The sequence below is a fragment of the Siphateles boraxobius genome, unplaced genomic scaffold, assembly GCF_051911475.1.
Source record: "Siphateles boraxobius isolate OS27281-9 unplaced genomic scaffold, OSU_SipBor_1 20, whole genome shotgun sequence".
Taxonomy (NCBI): domain Eukaryota; kingdom Metazoa; phylum Chordata; class Actinopteri; order Cypriniformes; family Leuciscidae; genus Siphateles; species Siphateles boraxobius.
In genome coordinates, this window is record NW_027508811.1 from 11,044,588 (window position 1) to 11,072,572 (window position 27,985).

The 27,985-nt window shown below is 37.0% G+C and overlaps 2 protein-coding genes across 4 annotated transcripts; both read left to right on the top strand.

Annotated features, from left to right (window-relative positions):
* The first annotated feature begins 29 nt into the window (after positions 1–29).
* Positions 30–5,446, top strand: ubtd1a (ubiquitin domain containing 1a). Of its 3 annotated transcripts, none has more exons than XM_077236724.1 (3): positions 30–253; positions 3,049–3,276; positions 3,800–4,329. In XM_077236724.1, the coding sequence occupies exons 1-3, from the start codon at positions 172–174 to the stop codon at positions 4,180–4,182; spliced, it is 693 nt and encodes a 230-aa protein (XP_077092839.1). In that variant the 5' UTR covers positions 30–171; the 3' UTR covers positions 4,183–4,329. The 3 variants fall into 3 exon arrangements, with proteins under 3 accessions (XP_077092839.1, XP_077092841.1, XP_077092840.1); XM_077236726.1 differs by lacking the exon at positions 30–253 and adding an exon at positions 929–1,048 and having other exon boundaries at positions 3,800–5,446; XM_077236725.1 differs by lacking the exon at positions 30–253 and adding an exon at positions 1,451–1,642 and having other exon boundaries at positions 3,800–5,446.
* A 534-nt stretch (positions 5,447–5,980) lies between these two features.
* Positions 5,981–27,985, top strand: rrp12 (ribosomal RNA processing 12 homolog). Its single transcript, XM_077236727.1, has 34 exons — positions 5,981–6,223; positions 6,475–6,692; positions 6,785–6,868; positions 6,993–7,069; positions 7,157–7,262; positions 9,279–9,395; positions 9,582–9,720; positions 12,385–12,512; positions 12,594–12,692; positions 12,830–12,921; positions 13,002–13,113; positions 13,206–13,306; positions 13,396–13,510; positions 14,546–14,688; positions 18,825–18,946; positions 19,068–19,132; positions 21,217–21,379; positions 21,531–21,685; positions 22,735–22,796; positions 22,985–23,078; positions 23,177–23,335; positions 23,428–23,508; positions 23,765–23,870; positions 24,244–24,351; positions 24,527–24,684; positions 24,799–24,887; positions 24,994–25,152; positions 25,652–25,821; positions 25,927–26,037; positions 26,128–26,171; positions 26,271–26,346; positions 27,319–27,386; positions 27,469–27,551; positions 27,637–27,985. Exons 1-34 carry the CDS (start codon positions 6,085–6,087, stop codon positions 27,734–27,736), a joined length of 3,843 nt encoding a protein of 1,280 aa, XP_077092842.1. The 5' UTR covers positions 5,981–6,084; the 3' UTR covers positions 27,737–27,985.

Sequence of the window (27,985 nt, forward strand, 5' to 3'; positions counted from 1 at the left end):
CGGACAACAATGCATCTGACAACAGAACATAACAGTAAACTAGACATAAACTTTCTTCTGCAACAACAAAATATAATTTACTGATGTCACCTGGGCTATTTACATTTTGAATCCGAAATGCATTTACTGCATCCAGACATGCAAGACTTGGTCCTGATGTGAGTTTGAGTGATGGGAAGTTGTTTTGGAGTGATACGTCAAAGGTCTCGCCTGTCCTCCAGGAATGCATCCAGATACAGCACCAGACGAGGAGGTAATTGATCTGCCGAGGAATTCTATTTGCAAGTAGTGTAAATGCATCTGATCTGATGTTCCTTGAATGGGAAAACGTATTTGTCCTACTCTATCAACACTGTCTTTGCAAGCTTATTCTGATGTTTTAGAGAATGCATCAATGTAAAAACACAGTAGGCTATATGGGAACCTAAGGAAAGGGGTTTAAATCTTTTTCGATGCCAAAGACATTTAGCATGCAAGAGACTCCCATCCTTAAATTTAATAGGAATTTATAGCCTAGTTTCTTGAACATAGACCTAATTATACAGTAAAGAAATTATATATTTAAAATATTATCTGAAAATATTAAGTTTCTGTTAAGTTACCTTATTACTGTACTGTTAGATTATTATTTCACATATATTTACTTATTTTTATAATTTTTTTATTTATTTTATGTGAATGAAAGTTGTATTCATTTATTTTAATCTTGTTTATTTATTTTTTTACACTGTTTATCTCTAAACTTTTCCAGAGACCCCTTAGCACTCCCCTGCGGTCCTCTGGGGGTCCCCAGACCCTATTTTGAAAACCCCTACTCCTGTCTTGGCACCATTTTTAAAAAGGGCAGTTCATTTTCTTTCTTTCACAAGGGCAGAGCTTACACAACCTATTAGTTCCTGTTGGAACTCAACTGTAACTGGTTCCTCAAATAACACCAACATAAGGGAAAGATTCGGCATGTGAAACATATATTGAAGTTCCATATATTTTTTCTTTACTAATTTTCGATGCTCGGTGCTTAGAAGATTGACATATTAGATATACAGTGGTGAGTGAATTGTGGATTTCTTCTCTGCTTAAATTATCAAATGAATGTTCTTTCTTTAACTAGAAATCCAATTAAGATCGGGACATCTTAGATAAGACGTATATTTGTGGAATTGCTTGGGTGCACCTGCTCTGGACAATCCCGGGATTTACAGTATATTTTTGACTCTCTGTCCTGGTCTGAAATAGAGCCGACTGGATTAGGTTTGTTGTGAAACGTCACTCACACACCTAAACCCAAGCCAGAGATTGTAAAACCAAGGACTATGTCTTGCTGCCAGAAGCTATCTTGGTGACCCGCTCTGATTTATATTTGTATGGTCGTGTTATTTTTAGTTTCAGAAAACAGGTGATGGGCGTGTACAGTGTGCAAGAAACTGGATTTACTAGCTGGGTGTCATGAGTTTTGCTGGGAGTGAAATCTTATACTGTAGCACCGTGCATGTGGAGTTGATTATCCCTCAAACCCCTGCATGAAGTCATAGGAGCGACTGTCCCGTCAATTTTCACTGATTAAAGGAATAAGTGAGCGGTCAGACCATGGGAGTTGCAAACTCGAGAGACTATCAACCAACGATAACAGTTGTGCTCAAAAGTAAGTAGCTTACTGCACACAGTTTTAGCTGTTTGTAAGATAAGATGTGATAAGATTGTTTAATGATACTTGGACTATTAGAACTGTTGAAGGTTGTTGACTTAATGTGTACATTAGCCTACTTGTTGTGTAGTTCAAGACCCTAAATTTAAAGACAATTTTAGCAGTTTTTTTGGTAATATTATCTTTTTTGAAACAGATCTGTCACCTGTTCCCTGGCCTGAGTTATCCTGCCATTGTGAACGGAAGCCAAATTAAATGAACAATTGAATCTCCTGTATTTAGTAATCGAAAAGGATTTGTAAGTCTGCAAGGCCGTGTTTAGTTTGCTGACTTACAGAGTCAGTCTGATTTGTATGAGTGTGGCACTCCAGCAATACCTTAAATGTTATTAATGTGTTAATACAGTAGATGGTGAATTTTACAGTACATTATGGACTTGTACTGTATAAGCCAAGATAGCCAACATACATTTTGATGGTCTTTTTTATCATAAGAATTCATACTGACTAGGTAAAGTTAAGTACTTATGTCTAAATGGTTCTAAATGGCAATAACATATATTTATTTTGCCATCCAGTGTTAAAATGAAAAATGGTGATTTGTTGCAGTGTGTTTGTTTTGTGGCGTTCTAAACTCCCGTCTGGCTAGGAGTGCTGCATGATGGGAAAGAGGCCACTAAGTCCTGTTTTGCATCACCCGATTAAGGCTTTAATCTCAGACACTATAAATAATTTGTTTTTCTCCAGTGTATCCACTGCTTTGACTCGAGAGCAGGTTTTTATCACGTTGTATGAAGATTCAAAGTTTCTTTTGAAATCTTTACTGTGATTCTGTCACGTTTTGTTTGTATACAAATAATTAAGCCACTTGTCTGAGCCAATAGCTTTCTTCCTAAAGGGATTTCCCCATGGCCCACATGAGCTCATGTTCTTTAGTTGACATCCAGCTGGGCTGGCTTGACTGTTGGGATTTAGGTTATGGTTTAGATGGAGATTTTTTACCACATTATTACATTTGATCTGTAATAATGGGTTCATAGTTCACTTAAGGGACAAGTAGTTATTAAACCAGCTTTTATTGTGCAACTTTAATGAGCGATTGACGAACAAGAGTCCTGAGCTTAGATAAAATTGAATTATCTTTGCTACACGTCAAAGAGAAGCTTCTAGCATGGGAAATCTGTTTAGCCCCCCCTGAATCTCATTTGGGCAAAAGCTGTGATGTTACATGTGTGACATGTATTTTGTTGCCCTAGTTCTTTAACAAGAGGTCAGGACCCTTTTTGCGAAACAGGATTTTACACATGGCATCCGGATATATCGGACCGACCACTTAGTGCATCTTTAAATGATCCGGATATTGCTTAGGTAACATTTCTATCTTTGTGTCTTTTTCTTCTGTAGGACGCAATGAGCCCCTGAAGAAGGACAAGCCCAAGTGGAAAAGTGACTATCCTATGACGGAGGGCCAGCTGCGCAGTAAAAGAGATGAATTTTGGGACACGGCTCCAGCTTTTGACGGCCGTAAAGAGATCTGGGACGCGCTGAAAGCTGCAGCGGTAGCGATTGACTGTAACGACCATGAACTAGCGCAGGCTATTGTAGATGGAGCCAGCATCACACTGCCTCATGGTAAACATTTAAACAGCATTTTTAATTTATATATCAATAGTGAAAACGCTTCTATTTTGCATTTTGTAAATTTAATGCAACTTTTGTTTACAAAAATATCTCATTATTAGATTTTTTTTTTTTAATTATTACTTTTATCCAGGAAAGACACTTAAAATAATAAAAAAAATATTAAGCACCACAACCATTTGCAAAATTGATAATGATCAGAATCAGAATATTAGAATGATTTCTAAATGATCATGTGACACTGAAGACTGCTGAAAATTCATCTTTGCCATCACCGGAATAAATTACATTTTAAAATATATTAAAACAGACAACATATTGTAAATTTTGTAAAATTGTAATTTTTCACAATATTGCTGTTTTTTGATCATATAAATTCAGCCTTGCTGAGGATAAGAGACTTCAAAAACACTTTCTTGCCGACCCTAAACTTTTAACCACTGTTGTGTACATATATTTACACATGCTAAATATACACATGAGCTGAATTATATCTTTTGATTTGCTCTTTCAGGATCGCTTATGGAATGCTATGATGAACTGGGCAACCGCTATCAGCTCCCTGCGTACTGCTTGGCTCCTCCAGTCAACCTGGTCTCTGAGTGTAACGATCATAATGTGTCTGAAAACACTGAGCCACAGGAGAAGAAAGAGAAGGAGTTCCAGCTGAAGGTGCGTCTCTCCACCGGAAAAGATCTTCGCATCAGCGCCACAATGGCCGATTCCATCCGTCAGCTGAAGAAACAGCTTCAAATTCAGGAAGACATTAATACCACCAATCAGCGCTGGTTTTTCTCTGGAAAGCTCCTCACGGATAAAACACGTTTACAGGACACCAAGATCCAGAAGGACTTTGTAATACAGGTCATTGTTAATCAGCCCATTGTTCCCAACTAGAAAGCTCATAAAACTGTAAAGCAGGACTCAATAAACTCACACCTTTACGGATGCTTACAGTATATGTTTCCATTATAGCCCACTGATCAGGTCGGAGTTTCTTGTGAATGTGAAGCACAAACATTTCTTATAGAAACTTTGTAAAATGGCAGCATACTAAAGTGTGTTATACTAAATTACCGTAGATACCTTGCCTTCTTGGTTTAAATATTCATATGTTGTGTGGATATTCATTTCCATATTCTATATGGTATCATTTTGCCTTGATCTTTGATACAGTCTGCTGTCTTTTGCTGAGCAGGCATAGACTATTTTCAAGAGGGTGAATTTACAGTGCAAGGATTTTTCAATCTTATTAAGATCTTATATATCTTATTATGTTCAATCTACATATAAATGGGTATTTCATCATTATGCCATTTTGATTTTGTTCAATCATTGACTGTTCGGAGGCTTATTCATTTTTCTGTTACATCGGTGTTATCCAAAAAAAGAGATACTTGGTACTGTCGATTTTGCTTTGCCAGTCAAAAAATTTGTGTTTATATTTCAAAGTAATTTGTATACATTTGTTTGTAGCTGCTTTTATAGACGTTTGTAATTCTAGCACAGACAGGTTTATTTTATTATTTCTAATGTAAATTAATTTGTAATGAATGCAAATTACCAGTTTTGTTTATTGTTGCTGAAACAAAGCAGACTTTTAAAACTTTACAATTATTTCATAATATAATATATTGTTTCATTAAGAAACGGAATTGTAGCTAATTGTGCATCTGGAGAAAAAACCATCTCACTGTCTATATTTTACAAAATTTTTACTAAATTAGATTTTATACTTTATGTCATTTTTGAGTTTTCTATTGAATTTTCTATTGAAAAAGGTTGGCTGGCTTAATTTACAAATTGGATTTTGTGGCAAGATGTCAATCACCACTGAGGATTTATTGTCTGATTTTTTCTCGAATATGAGTGGAATTAAATAGCAATTTCAAAACACGTCAGTCTGTGTATCAGTGCGTATTTCCTTTAAAGGAATAGTTCACTTTAAAATGAAAATTCTGTCATCATTTACTCACCCTCAAGTTGTTTCAAACCTGTATGAATTTCTTTCTTCTGCTGAACACAAAGGAAGATATTTTGAAGAATGTTGGGAACCAGACAGTTGATGTACCTCATTGAATTCCATAGTAGAACTGTTTTGGTCCATCAATTTGGACCATCAACTGTTTGGTGAAAAGAATAAAGAAAGAGATTGTAAAAATTTGACATTTCAGGTTGTCATGAATTTAACATACAATTTATCTTAAATAGTGGTCCACAAGCAGGAATGATAAAAAAAAACAGTCATGAAATTCAGAGCCGGAGATATGAAGTGATGAAGAGGTTAAGGACATTGTACACAGAATAAAACACTTAATATGATAGAAAAAACACCAGACAGGATTGTGTGAGAGATGTCAGGAGTCAGAGCATATAATCTTGAGCAGAGAGAGATGATGAGGATATCTGAAACCCGGCTTGTCCAGCTATTCATAGCCTACTAAGGGATGTTTTCTGAAAATGCTGAAAGTTTTCTTTGATGGGTAGGTTTAAGGGTAGGGTTAGTGTAAGGGGACAGAATATTTATAGTATAGTTTATGCAGTATAAAAAATAATTACGTCTTTGGAAAATCCCCATAAAACATGAAATCAACAAGTATGTCATATGTTTGTGTTAGTTGGTAAAGAGAGGTAGACTCCGGAGCAGAAGGAAGCGGTAATGCACCAATAAACTGAATGTCAGCCGCAGTAAAACAAGAAAGAAGAAGAAAACGCATGATGATGACGCATCTCAAGCGCGACATGCAGACTGGAGAGACGAACCTGCTTGTAGCACTGTAAGGATTTCCACCTGCAAAAATGGTGAAGTCTGGAAAACTTAGATCCGGAGCAGCCCAGAAAGTAAGACGGTGGAAGAAAGGTCACAGTAGTGATAGCAATCCGGCGACATGTCGCTATCGAGAAGCCGCGAAGAGCCGATATTTTAGTCGTCCCTCAGGTGAGACTTTGGCCTGCGTGACAACACGTGGGTAGCTGATCGAACTTTGTAAACAAGTTAAAATCGTGCCTGTGTACATTTAGAGAGAGACGTCTAATTTATTTTCGCGTTTATTGTAAATTACTTTAAAGCATAAGATATTTTACAATTTCTGACAGTTATTAGGACTGCACATTCTATTTTATTGTATCAATGGCTAGGGTGTCATAATATTGTTTAGATTGTTGTTAACCCTCTTTCTATTTAAACAGAAAAAAGTGATCTGACAGTAGATGCTCTGAAACTCCACAATGAGCTTCAGACAGGATCTCTGCAGAGAACCGGTGATGTGGCAGAAGATGCCATGGAAGATCAAGCCCTCACAGAGAAGACCTCAGGGACTTTTCTTAGTGGACTGTCGGACTGCTCCAACCTCACTTTTAGAGTTGTACAGCGCTACTGGGAGTCAAGCTCTGCAGCACACAAAGAGGTTTGTTGTCAGTTTATGGTCAGACCGCTGTATTTGTTGTCATAATTGCTAGATTATCATTATATGTGTTTAATTCCTATTTTATTCTTCAGATCTGTGCTGTATTGGCGGCTGTAACTGAAGTGATTCGCTCTCAAGGAGGAAAGGAGACAGAGACGGAGTACTTTGCAGCCTTGGTAAATTAAAGTCACCATTAAATCAATTATTTTCATGACGAGATATTTTGCTGTCGAAATGCTCAAAAGTGTTTACGTTTTCTGTGGATCAACCTATGAATGTCTTTCCATTTTCAATCGGCAGATGACAACACTCGAGGCTGTAGATAGCAACGAAGCACTGGCAGCTGTTGCCTACCTCCTTAACCTAGTCATGAAAAGGTGATTGGTGTGAATTTATACTGTAGTGATTTAGATTGTCTTGGTCTGTTGATCTTGATGAGTTTATGTTCTGCTTATCTTATAAAGGATGCCAGTTGCAGTGCTTAAGAAAAAGTTCTCGGACACAGCCAAAGCCTTCATGCATGTGATGTCAAACCAAGCCGATTCTGACTCTTTGTCCTGCCTGAGATGGGTTTGTACACTTTTTTCCCCATAAATGTAACCCTATGGTATTCTTTAACATCACACTTGTGATCCCCAGCAGTCTAAATAGACCCTACACAATATATTTATTTTTTTTATAAAAAGAAGGGACTGTATTTGTTTCAACTATATTTATTATATCTAAATAGTTTCATGGTATTAGCCAATATTCAACTCTAAATTATGCACCATTTCTATATAAAATAATACAAACATTTTGAATGAATACAATGTTTAAGTTAAAAACAGAGCAAAGGATTTTAAAATCCAATGGAAGTCAGACTAGAGATTGTCAAAGACTATTTAATTATGGCTTATTTGTAGTTTGTACCCCAAAAAATTATAATTTTTCATTTCCTGTGATCTTTGCGGTCATTTGACAGCCACAAGTTTGACTTTAAGACCATTTAGCCTTTTGTAATCAAGTCCACTCCACGATATTTTCTGTTCATGTAGCAAGTGCCATTGAAGTCAGCAAGTTTCTTACCATTCTAATGAAGTAAAAAATTTAAAAATCTAAATGTAATATTTTTATCTGAAATAGGGCTGGACGATATGGCCAAATTTTATATCTCAATATATTTCTTAATTTCGGTCGATACGATATAATTCCGATATGAACAATATAAAAGCCTCAGAAAAACTGCCAAGAACTCCCACAACAGATGTCTGTTCCTACAATCTTCTGAAAAATGAATTTGCCAAGTCTATGAAACCTGCTGGAGTCTTTCGGTACTGCACCATAACAAACTACATGAACCAATGAAATAACCCATCATAACAATAATATTCTCTTCTCAATAGCTGCTACAAGACTATGAAAGCATATGGGTAGCAATATTCAGTTTGAAATGTAATATGCAAAATGACAATGCAATATGTAAAATGGCAATGCATTTCTGTTTTTAAAAGTACATTTGCCATTACATTTGTGCAACGTTTGGTGCAAAATTAAAATTCAATTATATAATTTACATTTGCCATTTCATACACTAGTTTTAATATGTAAATTGAATACATATTTTAACGCTTAAGTTGCAAAATTAAAATGTATTACATATATGATTAGATATGTTTAACAAGTTTAAGGAAAAACTATAGCAAAATAATCATTTAAATGTTATTTTTCTTAATTGCATTTACACTCACATTTAAGACACTTGCGATTGCATTTTCACTAATTTGCATTTAACAATGAATGTAGCAAAATTCAATGTGCAAATTGAAAATACATTCCGAGCCGATCACGCCCCCTCCCGCCCTGTCAATCACTGTGTGAAGTTTCGGTTTCTTAGATATTAAAATCATATGTATTGGTCATTCTGAGGTCACTCAGCATCCCCACATGCTCCAAATTCATGCAAAAAGTCTTGTTTGTTTGTGCTTCATTTGTGCCGGTTAAAGTTTTGTTTGTGCTACTTCTATCGGGTGGAACAGCTTCAGATGCTGGAAAAGATTTTGATGTGTTCCCGCTGTTAGTCGGCACCGCTCTCCGGCATATTTTAAAGCATGCTGAAACACCACTGAATTAGTCTTTCCTCTCTTATCAACTATTTCATCTGCTTTCTCCTCACTTGTGGAAGCTCGTTCAGTCACATTTGTTTTGCGGTCAGGGACGCTCATTTTGTAGCTAAAACTTGCCGCGTTGGAGATCAGCCTATTAGTGCTGAGCACTGGCTGTGTGTCTGTAGTGTACGTCATCACGAAAGTAGCCGATCGTGTTCTGCTCTTTCTGGCGGCTGCGCGCCTTACGTCAGTCAGTGACAAATGCTGCTATGTATATTGAAATATCGCAAATGTGTTTTGAAATCACATCACCGTTATTGAAATAAAATATTATCGCGGTATATATTGATATTGAATTATTGTCCAGCCCTAATCTAAAATGACCAAAGACCACCAGAGGTGTAACCAATGTAATGACATTGTGATGAGAGGAAGAATTCTGCTTTGTGTCTCCCCTATTATTTTACACTAAAGTTGCTTGTTTTTATATTCCTTGCAGATCTTATCCTGTTTGGCGACTTTGCTGCGTAAACAGGATCTGTCAGTGTGGAGTTACCCATCAACTCTACAGGTGTACCACGGCCTGCTGAGCTTCATAGTGCACCCTAAACCAAAGGTCTGTCTGTTTGATTCCCATCCAGTCAGAGCTAGAATGCTACTGTTGTTATAAGATTCCTTTCATGCCATGTACAATTTTTGTTAAATACACCGCTAGTTGTTATAGTAATACACAATAGATACACTATTTCCGTACTGCCACAGAGTGAGGTTTCTGAACGATGAGTATGTCCTTGTGCTGCAGGTGCGAAAGGCAGCACAGTTAGGCATTTGCTCCGTCCTTCGCTTCAGCGACTTCATGTTCTCAGATAATGCCCCGAGCCACCACCCAGCAGCCGTCACTACAGCCAAATTCTGCTGCAAAGAATTGGAGCAGTCAGGAGGTCAGTTGAACTAATGTTCTTTCTGTCGAAATGCTCAAAACGGACAATAATACCTGCTTTTCATAGCGGCTATCACTAAATATGAATAAAAATAAGATATTGCATATTTATTTCTTTGAAGGACCCAAGTAGAGTAAACACGGAGTTCCTCTATTTTTTTCACAATGGCACTCTATTCTAACACCTCACTGCATATGTCCTTTGTTTTTGGTTGAACTATTCTAACACCTCACTGCATATGTCCTTTGTTTTTGGTTGAACTAATCTTTTAAGTGTGTACATTTAATTTCCTATAGTTTTTCGGTTGTTAGCAATTCAAAATTTAGGATCAAACTACATAAGGTTAGTGTGTAGGCGCAGAAAATAACCATATAACACCACCTAGCATCCAACCAGCGAATAATACTGGTATAACCAGTTTGAATATGGATACTGTCTTCATGTGAAAATGATTGTCACCAAATTTCATACCATTCCAATGTAGTAAATGTTAAAAGTTCAAAACAACATCTAAACTGAGCAAAGACCACCAGAGGGGTAACAAATGTAAGTAAAACAAATGTAAGTAAAAAATAGCTAACATTTTTAATTCCTTCTTCTTGAACTCTGTACAGTGTCTAGCTAGGAAATTTGGTGCTAGATCTGGAGTACTAGAACCCATAAACAATGAAATGCCTGTCTTTACTATTGAAAATGTCTCAGAATCTACTGTATTGAAAATAATTGATAATTTAAAAGGATCTAAGTCTAAAGATGTTTGATACTGATGCATGATTTTTTAAAACTTATAAATCAATTCTTTGCAAACCTCTAACACACTTGACAAATCTGTCAATTACAAACTCCTATTTTCCAAATTGCTGGAAAGCGGCAGTAGTGACACCTATTTTTAAAGCAGGTGATAGGACTCTTCCATCAAATTATAGACCCATAAGTATCCTTCCAATAGCATCAAAAATTGCAGAAAGAGTAGTTTGCGATCAATTAGTTTCTTATTTAAACGAAAGTGAAGTAAATCTACACCAAATGCAATTTGGGTTTCGAAAAAATTATTCTACTGAAACTGCTAATTGTTATTTTGTCGAACAAATTAGAAGTCAAATTGACAAAGGTGGTGTTGTTGGAGCTGTGTTTTTAGATTTAGCAAAGGCATTTGACACAGTGAATCATAACTGCTTAATGTCAAAACTTGAGAAATTTAAATTATCAGATGCTGCCTTGATGTGGATGAAATCATACCTCAGTAATAGAAGTCAATGCACAAGAGTAGCTGATAAATGCTCTTCCTTTGCTAGCTGCCCTACGGGGGTTCCTCAGGGGTCAATTTTAGGACCGATTTTATTTAGTATTTATATTAATGATCTGCCTCAAGCATGTGCAGGTATAGACGTTATAATGTATGCAGATGATACTGTGCTTTTTACTCATGCAAAAACTAAAGAATTAGTTGCAAACAAACTGTCATCTGCATTGGTGAAAGTCTCAAATTGGTTGAATGAGTCTCGTTTGTCTCTAAATGTAAGTAAAACTGTATGCACATATTTCACTGCACGAAAACAAAATTGTGTGAATCCAGATATCATATTTAATGGTGAAGCAATCAAATTTGTGACGCATGTTAAATATTTAGGAATAATAATAGACCAACACCTGTCTTTTAAAAAGCAAGTAAAAAGGGTTATAAATAATGTTAAATTCCATTTGAATAATTTTAAAAGCATCAGTCACCAGCTCTCTGAATCAGCTGCACTTCTTTTAGTACATACTCTGATTCTACCTCACTTGTCGTATTGTATAACAACTTGGTCACAAGCAGATGCAACTACACTTAAGCCTGTGTACTCCCTTCTTAACAAATCATGAAAGTGTTAGATAAAAAACCAAGGGACTACCATCATTGTACTATTTTGAAAAGGTTAAATTTTTTAAATATGAATAATTTTGTATTTTATACTGATGTGTGCCTGATGTACAAAATTATTCATAACCTTGCTCCACCCCCTCTTCAGGGATGTGTGACCCATAATGGAAGTGCAGGACTAGAGCCTCTGCCAGGGGAGATTTGGTACCGCAGTACAGAAAAACAGCCTTTGGGCAAAAAGCTTTTTCAGTTAGAGTAGTGGGGTTGTGGAATTCCCTACCTACAAATATTCGAAGCCTCAATAGCTTCTCAATTTTTAAAAATAAGCTAAAGTACTGGCTACTATCACAACAGATCTGCAACCACTAATGACTGTGTTGTACATTATCTGTTTTATATTCTGGTTTTAAATTTTATATTATGCACATGTATGTATTGTGATGTTTTATGTGGTGTATATGTAATGTATGTTATTTTATTTGTTTACCTGCCCAGGGACAGCAGATGTAAACTAGCTATTAGCTAATTCTGGTGCAATTACTTTTAATTGTGCATTGTCCCTGTAAAAATAAACAATAAAATGAAATGAAAATGAAATGAAATGAAACAAATACCAGTATGACTGTTTTAAATGTTGATATGAAAAATTTAAAAATTGTGAATGAAAAGATTGTGCCATAAAAGTGATCTTGCCACAAAAGTCACCAAGTGTCGTACCATTCCAATGGAGTTAAAAATGTCAATGTGTCGTTTTTTTATTTTTATTATAATGATGAATATATTGTCTTTGTATTCGACTCAAGGCAACAAAGAAGACACAACCACTCTCCATGTGCTGGGTCTGCTGAAGGAACTGCTGTCTGCATTCCCCCTGAACTCGGTCAAGTCTTGCTGTGAGACCCTTCTCCGTGTCATGACTCTGAGCCATGTGGTGGGAGAGCAGTTTAACTCATACATCTCTGTCATTTTTATTTGATTTCCATTCTTAACACCTGCCTCTGATTCTTTGAAGCTGGTGACTGCAAATGCAATGCAGGCTTTCCACAAGCTTTTCAGCAGCAAACCCAGTCCTTCCAGTATGTCTGCAGAGCTCAATGCCCAGATCATCACAGTGAGTATCATAATTGATTAACTAATGCATATGAACACAAAAGATATTGTGCTGGATTCCATGATCTGATTTTTGCCCTTTCATTTTATCATCTTCAAATGTGTGGATTGACATATCTATCAACACCTTCCTTCCAGGCTTTATATGACTATGTTCCTAGTGAGAATGATCTGCAGCCTTTATTAGCATGGATTGCGGTAATGGAGAAAGCCCATGTTCATCTCTCCAGGTAGCCCTTTTCCAGCACTGAGTGTTTTGTTTGCTAGCTTGGTGAGGAATCTTTCTCATTCCATTATCTTTGGGCTGTAGTTTACAGAGCTCTCTGAGTCTCGGTCATCTTCCTCGCCTCTTCTCGGTCACCATGTCGTGTCTTCTATCCTCGCACACGCAAGTCGTCTCTGCTGCAACACAGACTCTGAAGGTTTGCCATATGTTGTCTATAAGCAGCGTAATCAGTTATTTCTCCGAAGTGAATCTGTCTTAGTGTTGTTCTATTTTTTTCTCTCCCTCCAGACTCTGATAAATGAGTGTGTAGCTGCGCGAATGGACGAGATTGAACCTGTTTTAAAAAACGGATCAACTGGAAATGGAGCTTGCATCCTAAAGATGTTTCAGTGAGCCTACCTGTGACCCCCATCTGTCCTAATGTCATGTCTTTTTCTTGAGCCTGGTCTTTCTAGAATCTGACCCCTTTCTTTTTCAGTATTGTGGAGGAAGGGTTGTCCTATCGTTTTCATGCCTCTTGGCCGTTTGTGCTGCAGATCCTGGGATGCTTCTACCGAGCTGCTGGAAAACAGGCTCATCCTTTCATGATAAAGGTATATTGGAGAGAGAGAGAGAGAGAGAGAGAGAGAGAGAGAGAAAAAAAGTGTATATGTATATTAGGGATGCAATGATACTCAAACTGAACCGAAAAACCACACCACCCACGGTACGTATCGCGATACTCTCATGGCGTACCAAACACGCCCCGTCCACTGCTGCCCCGTCCAGCCCGAGCCCTTTACCTGAATTTTTTTTTTCTTCCTTGACATTTGATTAAATAGTAACTGGGGGTTTAACGGTACACGTATTCTTCCCGCAAATTTCCGTGTGTCTTATGTATACAAGACGAATACAGAATTGTAGCCTAACCACCAATAATCACAATAGGCTCCGCTTTTTGGTACTTTCGATAAGAAACTATGAATTATGTCGAATTATGTCCATTTTATCACGGCATTCAAACAATACATTCCTTTAATGTGGCGTGACATCACTATACAATTTACATTTTGTTAATTGAGTATTTGACTGAATTTAGGCTAATAGTCTGGGCTCTGTTGTTAACCTTTAATATTATAGTAATGTGCAAGTAAGGGTTCCCTATATAGTTTACATCATTAGCAGAGATAACTTTTTTTTTCCTTAAAAAAAAACTTTAATTATAACAGAATTCATTTAAAGGCGGAAACACAATTTGTTCAGTAAACCACTGTTTAATAAAAAAAGCAATTTTATGTATAGTTTTCTCTGAAGCCCGACCGATATGGATTTTTGGGGCCCGATACCGCTTTTAGTGGGTAAAATAAGCCCGATTTCGATATATCGACCGATATTATTTGTGTATATTATAATACAGTACCAATCAAAAGTTTGGACGCACTTTCCCATTCGTGTCTACAAACTTTTGACTGATATTGTATATAGAATAGAGTATATATAAACAATCTATATATAAACACATTGTTTGCAATGATCACTCAAATGTGGTGATCAAACCCTTTTTTGACAAAGATATGTAATGGATATGTTGTAATTTTTTCTCTTTAGTTTGTTTCCTTGATAGTTTATTCTCTGTGTATGATCTTCAGAGCCTGCAGTCTCTCAGTGACCTGCGGGCCACCCCTCATTTCCCCTTCTCTGGGGAGCTGGATCTGGCTGTGGGCAGTGCAGTGGAGACCATGGGTCCAGAGGTGGTCCTGAACGCTGTGCCCCTCCTCATCACTGGAACAGAGTGAGTTACTTTAATGATGCTTCTCAGTCTAAAAAAAATTCTTGTTTTTTTGATGGCTGATGCCGATATCTTAGAGAGCAGGATGGCCGATATAAAGCCGATATTTATATATATATATATATATTAGTGCTGTCAAACGATTAAAATATTTAATCGCGATTAATCGCATTAACGCCGTAGTTAACTCGCGATTAATCGCACATTTTTATCTATTCTAAATGTCCCTTGATTTCTATTTTTCCCATTATTTTTTCTAATTTTAATGCTCTTATCAACATGGAAAAGTGGACCGGCAGTAAGTTTGTTCTTAGCTGTGGTATCCATGTGCTTCTGTCTGAAGTCATCCATTGTAGAGCTTAGATCGGGCCCAAAAAATCAAGCCCGACCCCAGGGGCGGAGCGGGGGGGTGGCTAATTGGGCTTAAGCCCCGAATGGTTTGTCAAAAGCCCCGAATCTTTTAGGTTTTTTAAAATAACTTCAACTTTGTTTAATTTCCTCTCAGAATTTCTGATGGAGCGGCAAAAAATTAAACAATGTGCGTGGTGGCGGACGGTAATGCATCGTGCATCACTCAGCTTGTTTGCCAACTGCCAATAAAAACTAACGAAGAAGAATATAAATTAATCTTCTTCGCCGTTGTCATCAGGGGTTGGCCGCTTGCGGGCTGTTGTATGTTTAAACCGGCGTCGTAGCGAGCTTACTGGCTAACCGGCTGAAGTTATTATGGACATCATAAAGTTTTTTTATACGGAACACTAACAGTAAACCTCACCGGCCGGAGAGAGATTCAGAAGCAGCGTCAGACGAACCGCGGACAAGTGTTACATGTGAATCTGCTGTTGTAGGCCTAACACTTGAGTTAAGTGATGACAACAATTCCAAGTACAGATGCATCAATATCGTCAATAAGTTATTTCCCCCCCCATACTTTAATTTAAAAAGTAAATCTTTAATATATTCTAGATTCATTACATAAAAAGTTAAATATTTCAAGCCTTTTATTGTTTTAATCATGATGATGGGCTTACAGCTCATGGAAATCAAAACTCCAGTACGCCTATCTCAAAATGTATTAGAATTTTAGAACAAAGAATTTTTTATACGACCTGACAAGATCTCTAATCAGCTAATCAACTCAAAACACCTGCAAAGGTTTCCTGAGAATTCAATCTGTCAGTTTTGTTCTGGTGGTGCAGCACAATGACCTTTTCCACAATATTACATTTTTTTGAGATGCGCCTGTAATAATGTAATAAACATATTAGTGTTTACATAATTAAAGGAATTGTTATGGTGAACAGTGATAATGAATAAATGGTAGCAGCAGAGTATTGCTAATTAAATGAATATCACTGTCCACAATTTTATATGTAAGCTTTTTGGGCAACGCATCATTAATTTACTGTAACATATTGCACAATATCATCAATATTTAATGCAGCAATTCTGAACAAAAAGTATACATATTTAATAATAAGACACAGGTCTTTGGAACTTTTATTGCACACATGAGACTTAAATTATTCTCAGCGAGTTATGGTGGCGTTTTGGCCCCAGTCTAAAAGAGCTGCTATATAAGTTTTATACGCCACCAGATATCACTGTGTTTTACTATTTAGGCAAACTTAAAAATAGTCAGATAATGGTTGCCTCTTTTTAGTTGCCAGGGGTGAAAATGAGTCATCCTTAACATTTTTGGTGTTTTGGATTCACTACAGCTGGAGAACAATTACATACAAAATAGGTTGTAGGCTCTACTCTGTGATTTTTTTTTTTTTTTTACTGAGTAGGCCTAACTATCATCATTTTCCCAGGTAGTGTATAGATTTTTAGGCTTTCTAATATCTCAAACAGCCTGAAAAATAGTGCATTTAGCTGACGTAAATGGGGAAAAAATCTCCAAGGGAGTATGCCCCTGCCTGGACCGCCCCTAGGTTTGGGCTAAGCCCCGAATGTTTACATCGTCTGGCTCCGAACCTACCCGAGCCCGTGCAATTTTTTTTAGTACGTGGGTCGTTATAACTGACGTTCTCAACTACTTTCTATGTTACTTTCTCCCGCCCGCAACATTTTTGTCCCGCTCCCGCCCGCAACATTTTTGTCCCGCAACATTTTTGTCCCGCTCCCGCCCGCAACATTTTTGTCCCGCTCCCGCCCGCAAATAGACTTTTTTTTGTAGGCTAACGTTACCTCCAAATACTTTCGCCCACGTGTCGCCACCATACACATCAGCATAAATGCTCCTGATAAATTATTTGTTATTAAAGCATTAACACACAAACCACTGTTATAATATAAAAGCAAGCAGGCTACTGCATGCATGGTTTGGCATGACTGAATGCGCGCAAAGTGCGCTCCCTTAATAATTCCTAAAAAGCTGACATCAGTTCATCGCGATCTCACACAACTCTGTTATTATCAATGAAGCTGACTTCACAATGAATCTTTAATAATATATAAGCTTTGTTTGTTATAATTTGAGGATTTGCCAGCATACAGAATTCAGCACTGAACAAAAAGTCAGTTTTGAGCGGTGAGGGGAGTCTATTTTAAATGCATCTGATTGGCCATTGCGTTCAAGAAATGTGTCTGCGTTCAATCACATATGTCTGTGATTGGCTACATCGCTCAACGCTGCAAACATGTTATAAAAAGAAACTCTGTCCGGTAAATCGTTTCTATTTTGTTTTAGTTGTTCTTGTTGCTTTTCTGCAACATATGAATAAAAATGTATTAGTTTTTATGTTTTATACATAGATATTTATAGTTTGCGGGAGTCCCGCGAATCGTTTTATTCTCCAGTACCCGCACACACAGACTGAGTACATTACCGCACGCGCTCGTACTCGGCCATCAAATCTAGTCTCGCGCCGCACTCTATTGCGTTGAGAGTGCAGTCAGTGCACGTCTCTAGATCGGCGTCTCGAGCTCGCGCCATCCACTCAAAACGTAACGTTTGCCTACTACTCTTTGGCCGGCGCGCAAGCCCAAACAAGTATGTGCGGCGTGCCTGTTGTTTTGTGTCCGGTCTAGCTATCCAGTGTGATGTTGTAGTTTTTCTAACGTTACTAGTTGTTGCAACAGTATGTGAAAAAAACTACAAAGTTTGCTAGGCCAAAAAGAGCGTTAATCTCGCGATAAAAAAATTGACGCCGTTAAAATGTGTTTGCGTTAACGCCGTTAATAACGCGTTTAACTGACAGCACTAATATATATATATACATATATATATATATATATATTTATATATATATATATATATTTATATATATATATATATATATATATATATTTATATATATATATATATATTTATATATATATATATATATATTACACATACATACATACACTTTATATAAATCATATTTTTTCAATTAAATACTTTTTTTGACTTTTGACAAGGTAACGCTAATTTTACATGGAGCACACAGTGAAAACAATATGAAAATGACACAGTGGGCAACTGGATATAGCACAGCATATTTTAAAATTAAGGATTTAAAGTTTTTCGATCGCGTCTCCTGTGAAGCTGATCTTCTGTTCGCATTCAGTCACTTCACACGGACCGACCGCCACTCGCAGTAACGCGTTTATGCAGGCTACAAATGCACACTTCACAAGATATCACAGCTGGATTCGATTAAATCGGCAAGGTTTGTGTAATTAAATGTTTATTAGATATTCAGAAATTCGTTTAAATGTAGATGTGCATTTGCTGAATGTTGCTGGTAAATGAGAAAGTATTTTAGCCTGATTGTTTGCCTTTTCTGTTACAAATTATATAAAAGCAAACGTTTTACTTTTTCACATACCATTTAATTTCTTTGTTTACCAGTTCTGTCTAACAAAGTATTAGATATGACTGACAGAGATCGTAAACTAATGAAGACGGAGAATGTGAGAGCACTGTGTGATCAGGTGCTGCCGTTCTCTTCTCAGACGCTGGTGTTCTCTGTGCCACCTGTCAAAATAAAAGTCCCACTTCCAACACGTCGGCCAATCAGAAAAACGTATCGGCAGATGCTGATGTTTTAAAAATGTCAAATATCGTCCTTGGCGATATCGATCGACCACTACTTCTGAGTGCTTTAAATGAAAAATTAAGTTATTAATGTGATGAATTGTGTTTACAGTGATGACCTTGAGTTCCCGCGCAGCTGGCTGATCCCGGTCATAAGAGATCACGTGAAGAACACTCAGCTGGCTTACTTCACATCACACTTATTCCCTCTGGCAAGCAAACTCAAACAGACAGGTTTGTAATAGACACATACACACTGTGTTTCACATTGTAATTCAAATGTGTCTGTATTACTGTATTAAATGCACATGCTTATCAATCAACATTTATTTTCTCATTCTCTGGTTTATATCAGCTGATGAACTGGAGCAGTCAGGACAGAAACTGATGGCAAAAGTGTATCAGACTCTACAGATGCAGGTATTTTGACAGTTATGGTCAAGAGTAATCTGCCATTCACAGTGTATATCTGAAAAAGCAGTTAAAGGGGTAGTTGACCCAAACAGATTAGTCATTTTTGGGTTTTACTGCATGATAATCGGGGCAATATTAATATTAGTTTGGATTTTTCTACAATTTTCACTCATGACAGTAAAATAGGGCATTCTAAGTCAATCTACTGCAGTATTTCCTCTCTCAATCAGTATAAAATGTGGTTAACTCCCAGTCGTGTTTGGGAAATAAATACCGTCTTATACAGTGAAACCGGTATAATTTTTGAAAAATTCAGTGATATAGATTTTTTTTTCATTCCGCCCAGCACTCATTTTTTGCTTTGAAACGATGTTTATTGTGAAAAGCTGCCCACAAATAAATTTAACTTGAAATATCATGATCAAGAAATAATTTTTATGGGTACAAATGTCATATTTGTCATATTTCCCCCCCCACATCTTACAGGTAAACCTTTGAAACCGACAACTTTCACAAAAAAATACCTTGTTTTCTCCAGCTAATACGTACACGGAAACATTTGGAATGGTGAAAATATGTATTAAAGCCCTGCACGGGCCACAAATCTAGGCCCGAGCCCGGCCCTGGCCCGAGACGCTCAGGCCCTAGCCCGACCCGTGTCCGACAGCTCATCAAAATTGTGAGCCCGACCCGAGTCCGAGCCCGTTATTTTTTTATTTTTCTCATTACACAGCGAGAGCCTGCCCTATTTGCAGCCATAAAATAGGTCAGTTTTGTTAGTTATGTTTCTTTTCATTTATTTATTGTTAATTTAGACAAATGTTTGGAGCATTTTGTTTTAAATGACGACCAAGCAGCCGAGCCGACAGCGAGTAAAACAAGTTTGATCAATTTAGCTTCTCAAATCAATGCTAATACTTTACTTGGCTACAATAAAATCCATAGATATAAAACACTTAAAGCATATCGCACAGACAGTTAGTTTAATAAATGTTTATTTATTAAACCACATTGAGTAAAACAACATTTTTTTAAATACTGAATCAGGCTCAGGCTGCTCGCAGCGCTCGCAAACGAAATGAGCAATAGCCTACAATCTAAACAAATTAAATTAAATAAATTAAAAACAAACTTGCAGGTTATCTTACCTCAAAAATGCACCACAGAACATGGCCATTATTTTTTCCAGTAGTTTCCAACAGTTAAACGAAAATAAAGTCCAGTCAAACGAAAAACATAGTTTCCAACAGTTAAACGAAAATAAAGTCCAGTCAAACGAAAAACATAGTTTCCAGCAGTTAAACGAAAATAAAGTCCAATTAAACAAAAAGTTAGAACAGTCTCTTACCGTTTTCTCTTTATAAGCTATTCTCAATTTCACATGAGGTGAATCGCGCGCAGCTCGCGCTGACGAGAAGTGTGCGTGCGTGAGACTGTCATGTCAGTGTAATTATAAGTCCAATCAAACGAAAAACATCAGTAGCCTAGTTTCCAACAGTTAAACGAAAATAAAGTTCAATCAAACGAAAAACATCAGTAGTTTCCAACAGTTAAACGAAAATAAAGTTCAATCAAACAAAAAACATCAGTAGTTTCCAACAGTTAAAAGAAAATAAAGTTCAATCAAACGAAAAACATCAGTAGTTTCCAACAGTTAAACGAAAATAAAGTCCAATCAAACGAAAAGTTAGAACAGTCGCGCAGCTCGCGCTGACGAGAAACCTTCTGTGTGCGTGCGTGAGACTGTCATCTCAGTCATATGTCAGTGTAATTATAAGATAGGTTAAAAACATGTTTTTTTTATGTTTGTTTTTCTATCGTCGACGTCAACTTCTCGTGTTTTCTTTTAATTAATGCCTAAAAATATAAAAAGGATAACCCAAAACAGGCCCGAGGCCCGGCCCGCATGTGAAGTATGACGTGAAAATTGGCCCGAAGCCCGGCCCCAGGGGCGTAAATAAGTCGGGGCCCGTCGGGCTCGGGCTGAAATGCAGGGCTTTAATATGAATATTCATAAAAACTGGATGAATGGTTTAATCCGTTTGAATTAATTTTCAAGTGTTATAATTTAAATGTATTTGTGTTTCCAGATTTGGACTATGTTACCTGGATTCTGCACTAAACCCACCGATTTGTTGGCATCATTTAAGGGCATTGCTCGGTCTTTGGGTATGGCCCTCAATGATCGCCCCGACCTCCGCCTGTGCATTTGTCAGGCCTTGCGGACTCTCATCAACAAGAGCTGTGAGACAGGTCAGCTGATAGTCTCAATAGTCAGCTGTGACTATTAAAACATTAGTCTCAAAATCTGAACAGCTCTTTGTTGTTTTCTGTTCATTGCTTTGGTTTCATTTTCACTGATGACTACTCATTGAGATTTATGATGGTGTATTTAAATCTGCAGAGGAAGAGAAGGCTGAATTAATTCGCTTTTCCAAGAACTTCCTTCCCATCCTGTTTAATGTCTATAGTCAGCAGCCTAAACCAGGAGAGATGGCATCTGCTAGGATGGCTGTCCTTGAGACAATCAGAGTGTACCTCAACATCACAGACCAGACGGTAAATTCATCTACCATATTTACAAATAAATGTCATAGGGGTGGGCCATCTGACGGTATTATAGCGTGATCAATCTTGAAGACGTCCACGAAATACTATTCAAGCGAATCGTAGAGATCGTCATCTTATATGTCCTCGTAATGTTGTCCTTTTATTTTGACTGCTCTGAGAACGGCAGCGCCTGAGCACAGCTGTCACATTCTCTGTCTTCAATAGTTCTGGTCTCTGTTTAACAGTTTTGTTGAAACGCATAACTGGATAGGACTGTTAAACAAAGAATGTAAACTGTATACAAAAGACTATCATAGCGTTTGCATTTATATTATTAGTAACATAAAGGCAAACACTATTGATACTTTCTTATTTACCATCAGCATTCAGCATATGCGCATTTATATAATTTGAACAAATCTTTGAATCTAATAAACATTTAATTTCACAAACCTTGCAGGCTTAGTCGAATCCAGCTGTCAGATATTCTGAAGTGCGCATTTGTAGCCTGCATCAATGTGTTACTGTGCGTGACTGTCAGATCGACAAACTTTAAACCCTTGATTTGAAACTATGCTGCAATATATTTAGTTGCCCACTATGTCATATGCATGCGCTATGTAAAATTAGTGTTGCCTTTTCTTTTTTTGAAAAAAAAAAATTCCCAGTGCGCACAAATTTTCCAGATTTACTGAGTGCCCTGTTGATTAAAGTGTTTACTTCCTTTTTATTCATATTTTTTTCCAAACAATTCCTTTGTGAAAAATACTGTAATCATATTACAGAATCAAGAAGTTACAATCTAAAACAAGTCAGTTTAATTTAAAGATTTATTTAATGTGCTTTCATATTATTTTGGCCAGTCAGCCAAAAATTTGGCCAGTCTTCTCGGATATCGGCAACGCCACTATCATGGCTTCGATTCCAAACTGATAAAATGTGTACCTTGAATAAAATGGATAAAAGTGTCTGCCAAATGCATAAATGTAAAATTTCATCATTGCAAGTTTGCTCGTCAGTTATTCAGTCAGTTAATATTTTTTTTCCTTTTGATTTAGATGGTGTGCACATTCCTGCAGAAAGCCTCAGAGAGACTCAACAGTGAGGACAACTTCACACGGTAATTCAGCTCCAAACATTTACCGTCTTTATTGAAGACGCATATAAAAAAGGCAGAGACCTAGATGGAAACCTGAATAATGCATAATTTTAAAATCCACGTTTCAGTTTAATCCTAAAAAACGTGTCGAGTTTCATTGGAATAGGTTGACATCTTGCATTGGAAAATAAGTGGCTCATATTTTGTAGGCTTGCAGTTATCGACCTGATTGTTGCAATGGCTCCATTTGTGGATGAACAATCTATGACCCAGACGTTTGAATTGATTAAACCTTTGGTGGAGGTCAGAATCTTCCTATTACCATTTTAAACCATATTTTCATTCTTTGCATTATGAGTGTACTTCATGTAATGTTTGTCTCTGTACATGTGTGTTTATAGAACAAGGATGCTGGCATCCAGAAAAAAGCCTACAGAGTGCTGGAGGAGATGTGTGGAGGAGAGAAAGCATCTAGTAAGGCTTTTGTTCTGGCGAATCTCGAGCAGCTGAAGGCAATGTTGCTGGGGAGCCTGAAGTCTGCGGCCTCATCTGCCAAACGGGTGAGAGCCATGAAAAAACACCACCAAATTACATTTACACTGAGAATGAGTAATGGAATAATATGTGGTGGTTTTTTTTGTACATTTTTCAGCCTAGACTCAAGTGTCTGATTCACATAGTGAAGCAGATCAATGAAGAGCACCGTGATTTTATTACTGCTCTGCTTCCTGAGGTACGTCTGGCATGGAGCTCAGTCGGTAACACTTTATTTTAGTGTCCTTGTTACATGTACTTATCATAACTTATCAGTATAACTGTAAAATTTCCATAATTACATTAATCTAACCCAAAACTAAACCCTAATCCTATAGTTAGTACATGCCGTTAATTAATTTTACTCAGTGTTTAAATGCTCTTTAACCGCCAAGTCTTAAATCCGAGGGTTATTCTTTATAAAAGTGATAATATTGGGATTTTTGTGTTTTAAGGTAATTCTTTGCACAAAGGAAATGTCTATCGGTGCCCGCAAAAACGCCTACTCTCTTCTGGTTGAGATTGGCCGTGCATTTTTGCGGTTTTGTGGGGACCCAAAAGGTGAAGATAAAATCTAATGTATTTTTTTTTTTTTTGATTACTGAAATATATCTTGCTGAGTGAAGAACTCACTTGAAATTCCTTTCTATATACATCATAATGTTTTTAGAAAGCAAATTTATTTTTTATCATTCATTTAAAAGTGATGTAGAGTGAGATGCTGAACTTGTTGGTAATTTCCCTCCATATATGACACATTTTGTAAACACTGAGGACCACAATGGAAATAAGCCTTTGGCTTTTTTGTGTATTTTATTCTCGTCAGTTTTGTTTGAAATGATGTATTCTCCCTCTTTGTACAAATTTTTTGTTTCAATATTGTCTAATTTAAAATAAAGAGCTGAAATAAATATCTATCATAATGTTTTGTCAGATGCCATAAAGGAGTATTTAGACCATGTGTACATTGGACTTACTGGCTCTGTAACGATGATCACCTGCACAGTTCTTGCCTTAACCAGGCTGGTGTTCCATTACAAAGGTGAGAGTGACCACTGCTTAATCTCATTCTGGTGTTTTTTGGGAATCACTACTGAAAAAGTGAAACTGTAGTGATATTAATGATTGTAAAGATAAAAATCATTAAATGTTTGTAATCATTGTTTGATTGAAAAGCAAAAATAAATGTGGTAATATTGTGTGGTCTTTATCTGCAGATTCCATAGACGTGTCCTCATTGGAGCTGCTGCTACAAAATGTCTGTCTTCTGCTTGCCAGCAGGACACGAGACATTGTCAAGGCCTCACTTGGCTTCCTAAAAGTTCTCCTGTTTTCTCTAGATGTCAAGATTTTAGCCAGCCATGTTAATCTTATTGTAAGTGAGGAAGAGAGAGAGTGTTTTCAAGTTCATATTTGAACATGTCTGAGAAGGGTCTAATAAAACGACCATGTTATTGATTCTTTTCCCTTTTTCTCTATCATTTTGCAGATGGAAGGCATCAGCAATATGAATGATATGCGAAGACACTTTAGGGGGAAACTTAAGAGCATTTACACCAAATTGATTAGGAAATTTGGGTAAGCTTTGCAGCTAACCACCAAACATAACAACTCAGTCCTTTCTTTATATTGTTTTTCTTTTATTCTATAAAGTTTGTATGATTGTAATGTAATATGTGTTCAGATTTGAGCTGGTCAAAAGCATGTTGCCGGCCGAGCAACACAAGGTCCTAGTGAATATCCGTAAAACGGAAGCCAGAAATAAGAGACGCAAACTCGTAAACAAGACAGAAGGGGACGACTCAGACACTGAGGACGAATCACCTAAAGTGAAAGGAGAGAGGTACAGATTTTTCAACTGAAATTTTTGCTTTATGATTGAGTAATGTGGCTGTTTCATGTGGTGTCCATCTGGAAATATTTCAGGGCTTAGCTTACAGTGCTGGACAGGAAGTGCTTGATAGTGTGTTTTTTTTTTTTTTACTATTATTTGGCCTTGTCCACACAAATACGTTTTCGTTTAAAAGATGAGACAAAATGTACTCTCAATTGCTGTCCTGTGGCAATTTTGAGTGTGACCCGGTGCTCAACAGTGATTGGTGGAATATTTGACTAATATAGTGATTGTGCCAGAAGAATAGTGTGAGCACTTTGACTGCTCTCTCTGTGTCATCTCATGAGCTTTTAAGTTTTCATATGGGCAGTAAGGTGATTTAAGCTTTTACAGACGTTTCATTGTGGATGAGCAACTTTTGGAAAACGCTACTGTGGACGGGGTGCGTTTTGAAACTAAAACGCAGTTTTCACATGTTTCTGGATTAATGTCCGTTGTCTCCTTGCAGTATTGAGGACATTCTGGCTGAGACTGATTCTGCTGACTCAGATGAAGACGAGAAGCCCAAGAAGGGGCAGAAGAAGCCAATGAAAAAGAAGGGCCAGGCCTGGTTAAAGGAAGGTGTGTCTGATGAACCACTCAACTTCCTCGATCCAAAAGCAGCGCAGAGAGTTTTGGGTAAGAGCTCTTTCCATATGTTCAGTTAGATTCAGTCATGATCGAATTAAATTCATCATGTGCATTAATATGTCTTGTGTACATCGCTAATTTTGATTGATTTAGCCACCAACCCTAACCTAAAGAAGGCTAACAGAGCTGAGCATGGATTCAAGATGACATCTGATGGTCGATTGATCATCAAAGAAGAGGATGATGATGATGACAAAGCTAAAGGTGGGCCATGATCATTTTTGCTGAAGTTTATTGACTCAACTTTATTATTGTAATAAACCACAGTATGTTAATATGCATATATCCCTCCAGACGCTGAAATGGATGATGTCCTCGAAGAGGCGGGAATCAAAACTGTGGGTGTTTTATGCTTTTCACTTTCTTCATAATCAGAATTGAAAAAATTTACAAAAAGGTTTTGTAGTGTGTGATGTTAATTTTTCTTTGTTGAACAGAGGAGGAATCCAAAGAGGCAAATGCATGACGATCTAGATGAGGACATGGATGTTAAACCTACGCTGAAATATTTAGGTAGGACAACATAATTCATAATCATTTCGTCTCGTTTTAAAAAAAAGGACTGTGCTATAGTGTAAATGGTTCATTCAGACAAAGAATGATAACTGATGTTAGTGTCCACACTAATGTATGATAACTAGGGCTGTCATGATTCCTCGATTAAATTCGAGTACTTGATTTAAAAAAAAAAAAAATCCTTGAATGCAATTTACCCATGTCGTGTAACCGGCAAAATACCGGAAGTTGCTCATTCCACGGATAAGAATCCAAGAACCGTATTATTAGCCTGTTTTCTAAGGTTGCACATTATATTAAAACCATATAAAATCATAACTTAGCATAGTGCTATTGTGAATTTATAATAAGCAGCGCTGTAAGTTTTGTCGTCTGCCTCTTTAAATGCTTTCTAGCTTTTTAAATCAGGATTCTGATTGGCTGTCAATGTTTTTATCATTCATCAGCTGGAAAAAAAAATAGTTGTGGAAGTGTTTCCAATGATATCTTTTCTCTGTTGTTATTGTGTGTGAACTGCTGTTCTTTTAGAACTATTATCTTTATCGTTATTGTTATACTCGTCCTCGGTGTGAACAGGCCTTAGAGGATGTGCAAAATTGCCTACTCTGACATGTTTCAGATTTACCTATCTCCTGATTATACATATTTTTGTGACTTTTAAATTTGTTACTTTCGTCATTCAACTGAATATTTACTGTATTCATACCATTGTAATCCAAGGTACTTCAAAGAATATAGTGGAATTACCATGGTACTTGTTAAATAAACAAATAAATGAATGACTGTGGTACCATGTCTAAGAAATCATAATACCATGGTTTATTGATTCTTTTGCATTAATTACTAGTGCCAAAACACAGGTAAACCGTAAAATTATATTATAATGTAATGATAAATATTATTACAACAAATATATTATATAATGTTTCTGAACATGTTAACATTTCTATGTATTGTTGAACTTCTCAGCTGGTGGCACTGGAATCCACAGGCCTCTGGGTGCAGGACCAGAGTTTGGGACAGAGTATAAATCTAAGGTGAGAAGCTTTAGATATATAATAGACAAAATATAAAATGAACATCTGAAGGATCTCTGCTTAACCTCTCTGTTCATTGCAGAAGGGAAAAGGGGATATTAAGAAGGAAGGCAAGTGTGACCCGTATGCCTACGTTCCTTTGAAGAAGTCCCAGCTCAATCGCAGGTAAGGGACCGATTCTGTCCATGAACAATTTCCCTTTTAAATATATCAGTGATGCAGCTGATCAAACCTGACTTAACTTTAACAGGAAAAAGGCCAAACTCCAAGGCCAGTTCAAAGGCATGGTCAGAGGGGCCAAGAAAGGAGCGCTCTCTGGAACAAAAATACTGAAGAAGAGGAAAGCCTAAAATGTGTTCCTGTTGTGGTCTTCCTAGATCTGGCCTCATTTTACATGGCATGATCAAATAAAAAGCTAGAGACGTGTGCAAATGCTTTGTGAACTTCCTGTGGAAGTCTCTTTTAATGATGATTTCAAGAGGTCCTAATTGATGTTTGCTGTAGTTGGAATATGAGAAAATAGCAGTATGATAATAGCGTTTGGCTCATGTATTTATGTACTTGCTATGTTGGACAGAAAATAAAATGTTCAGAAAATA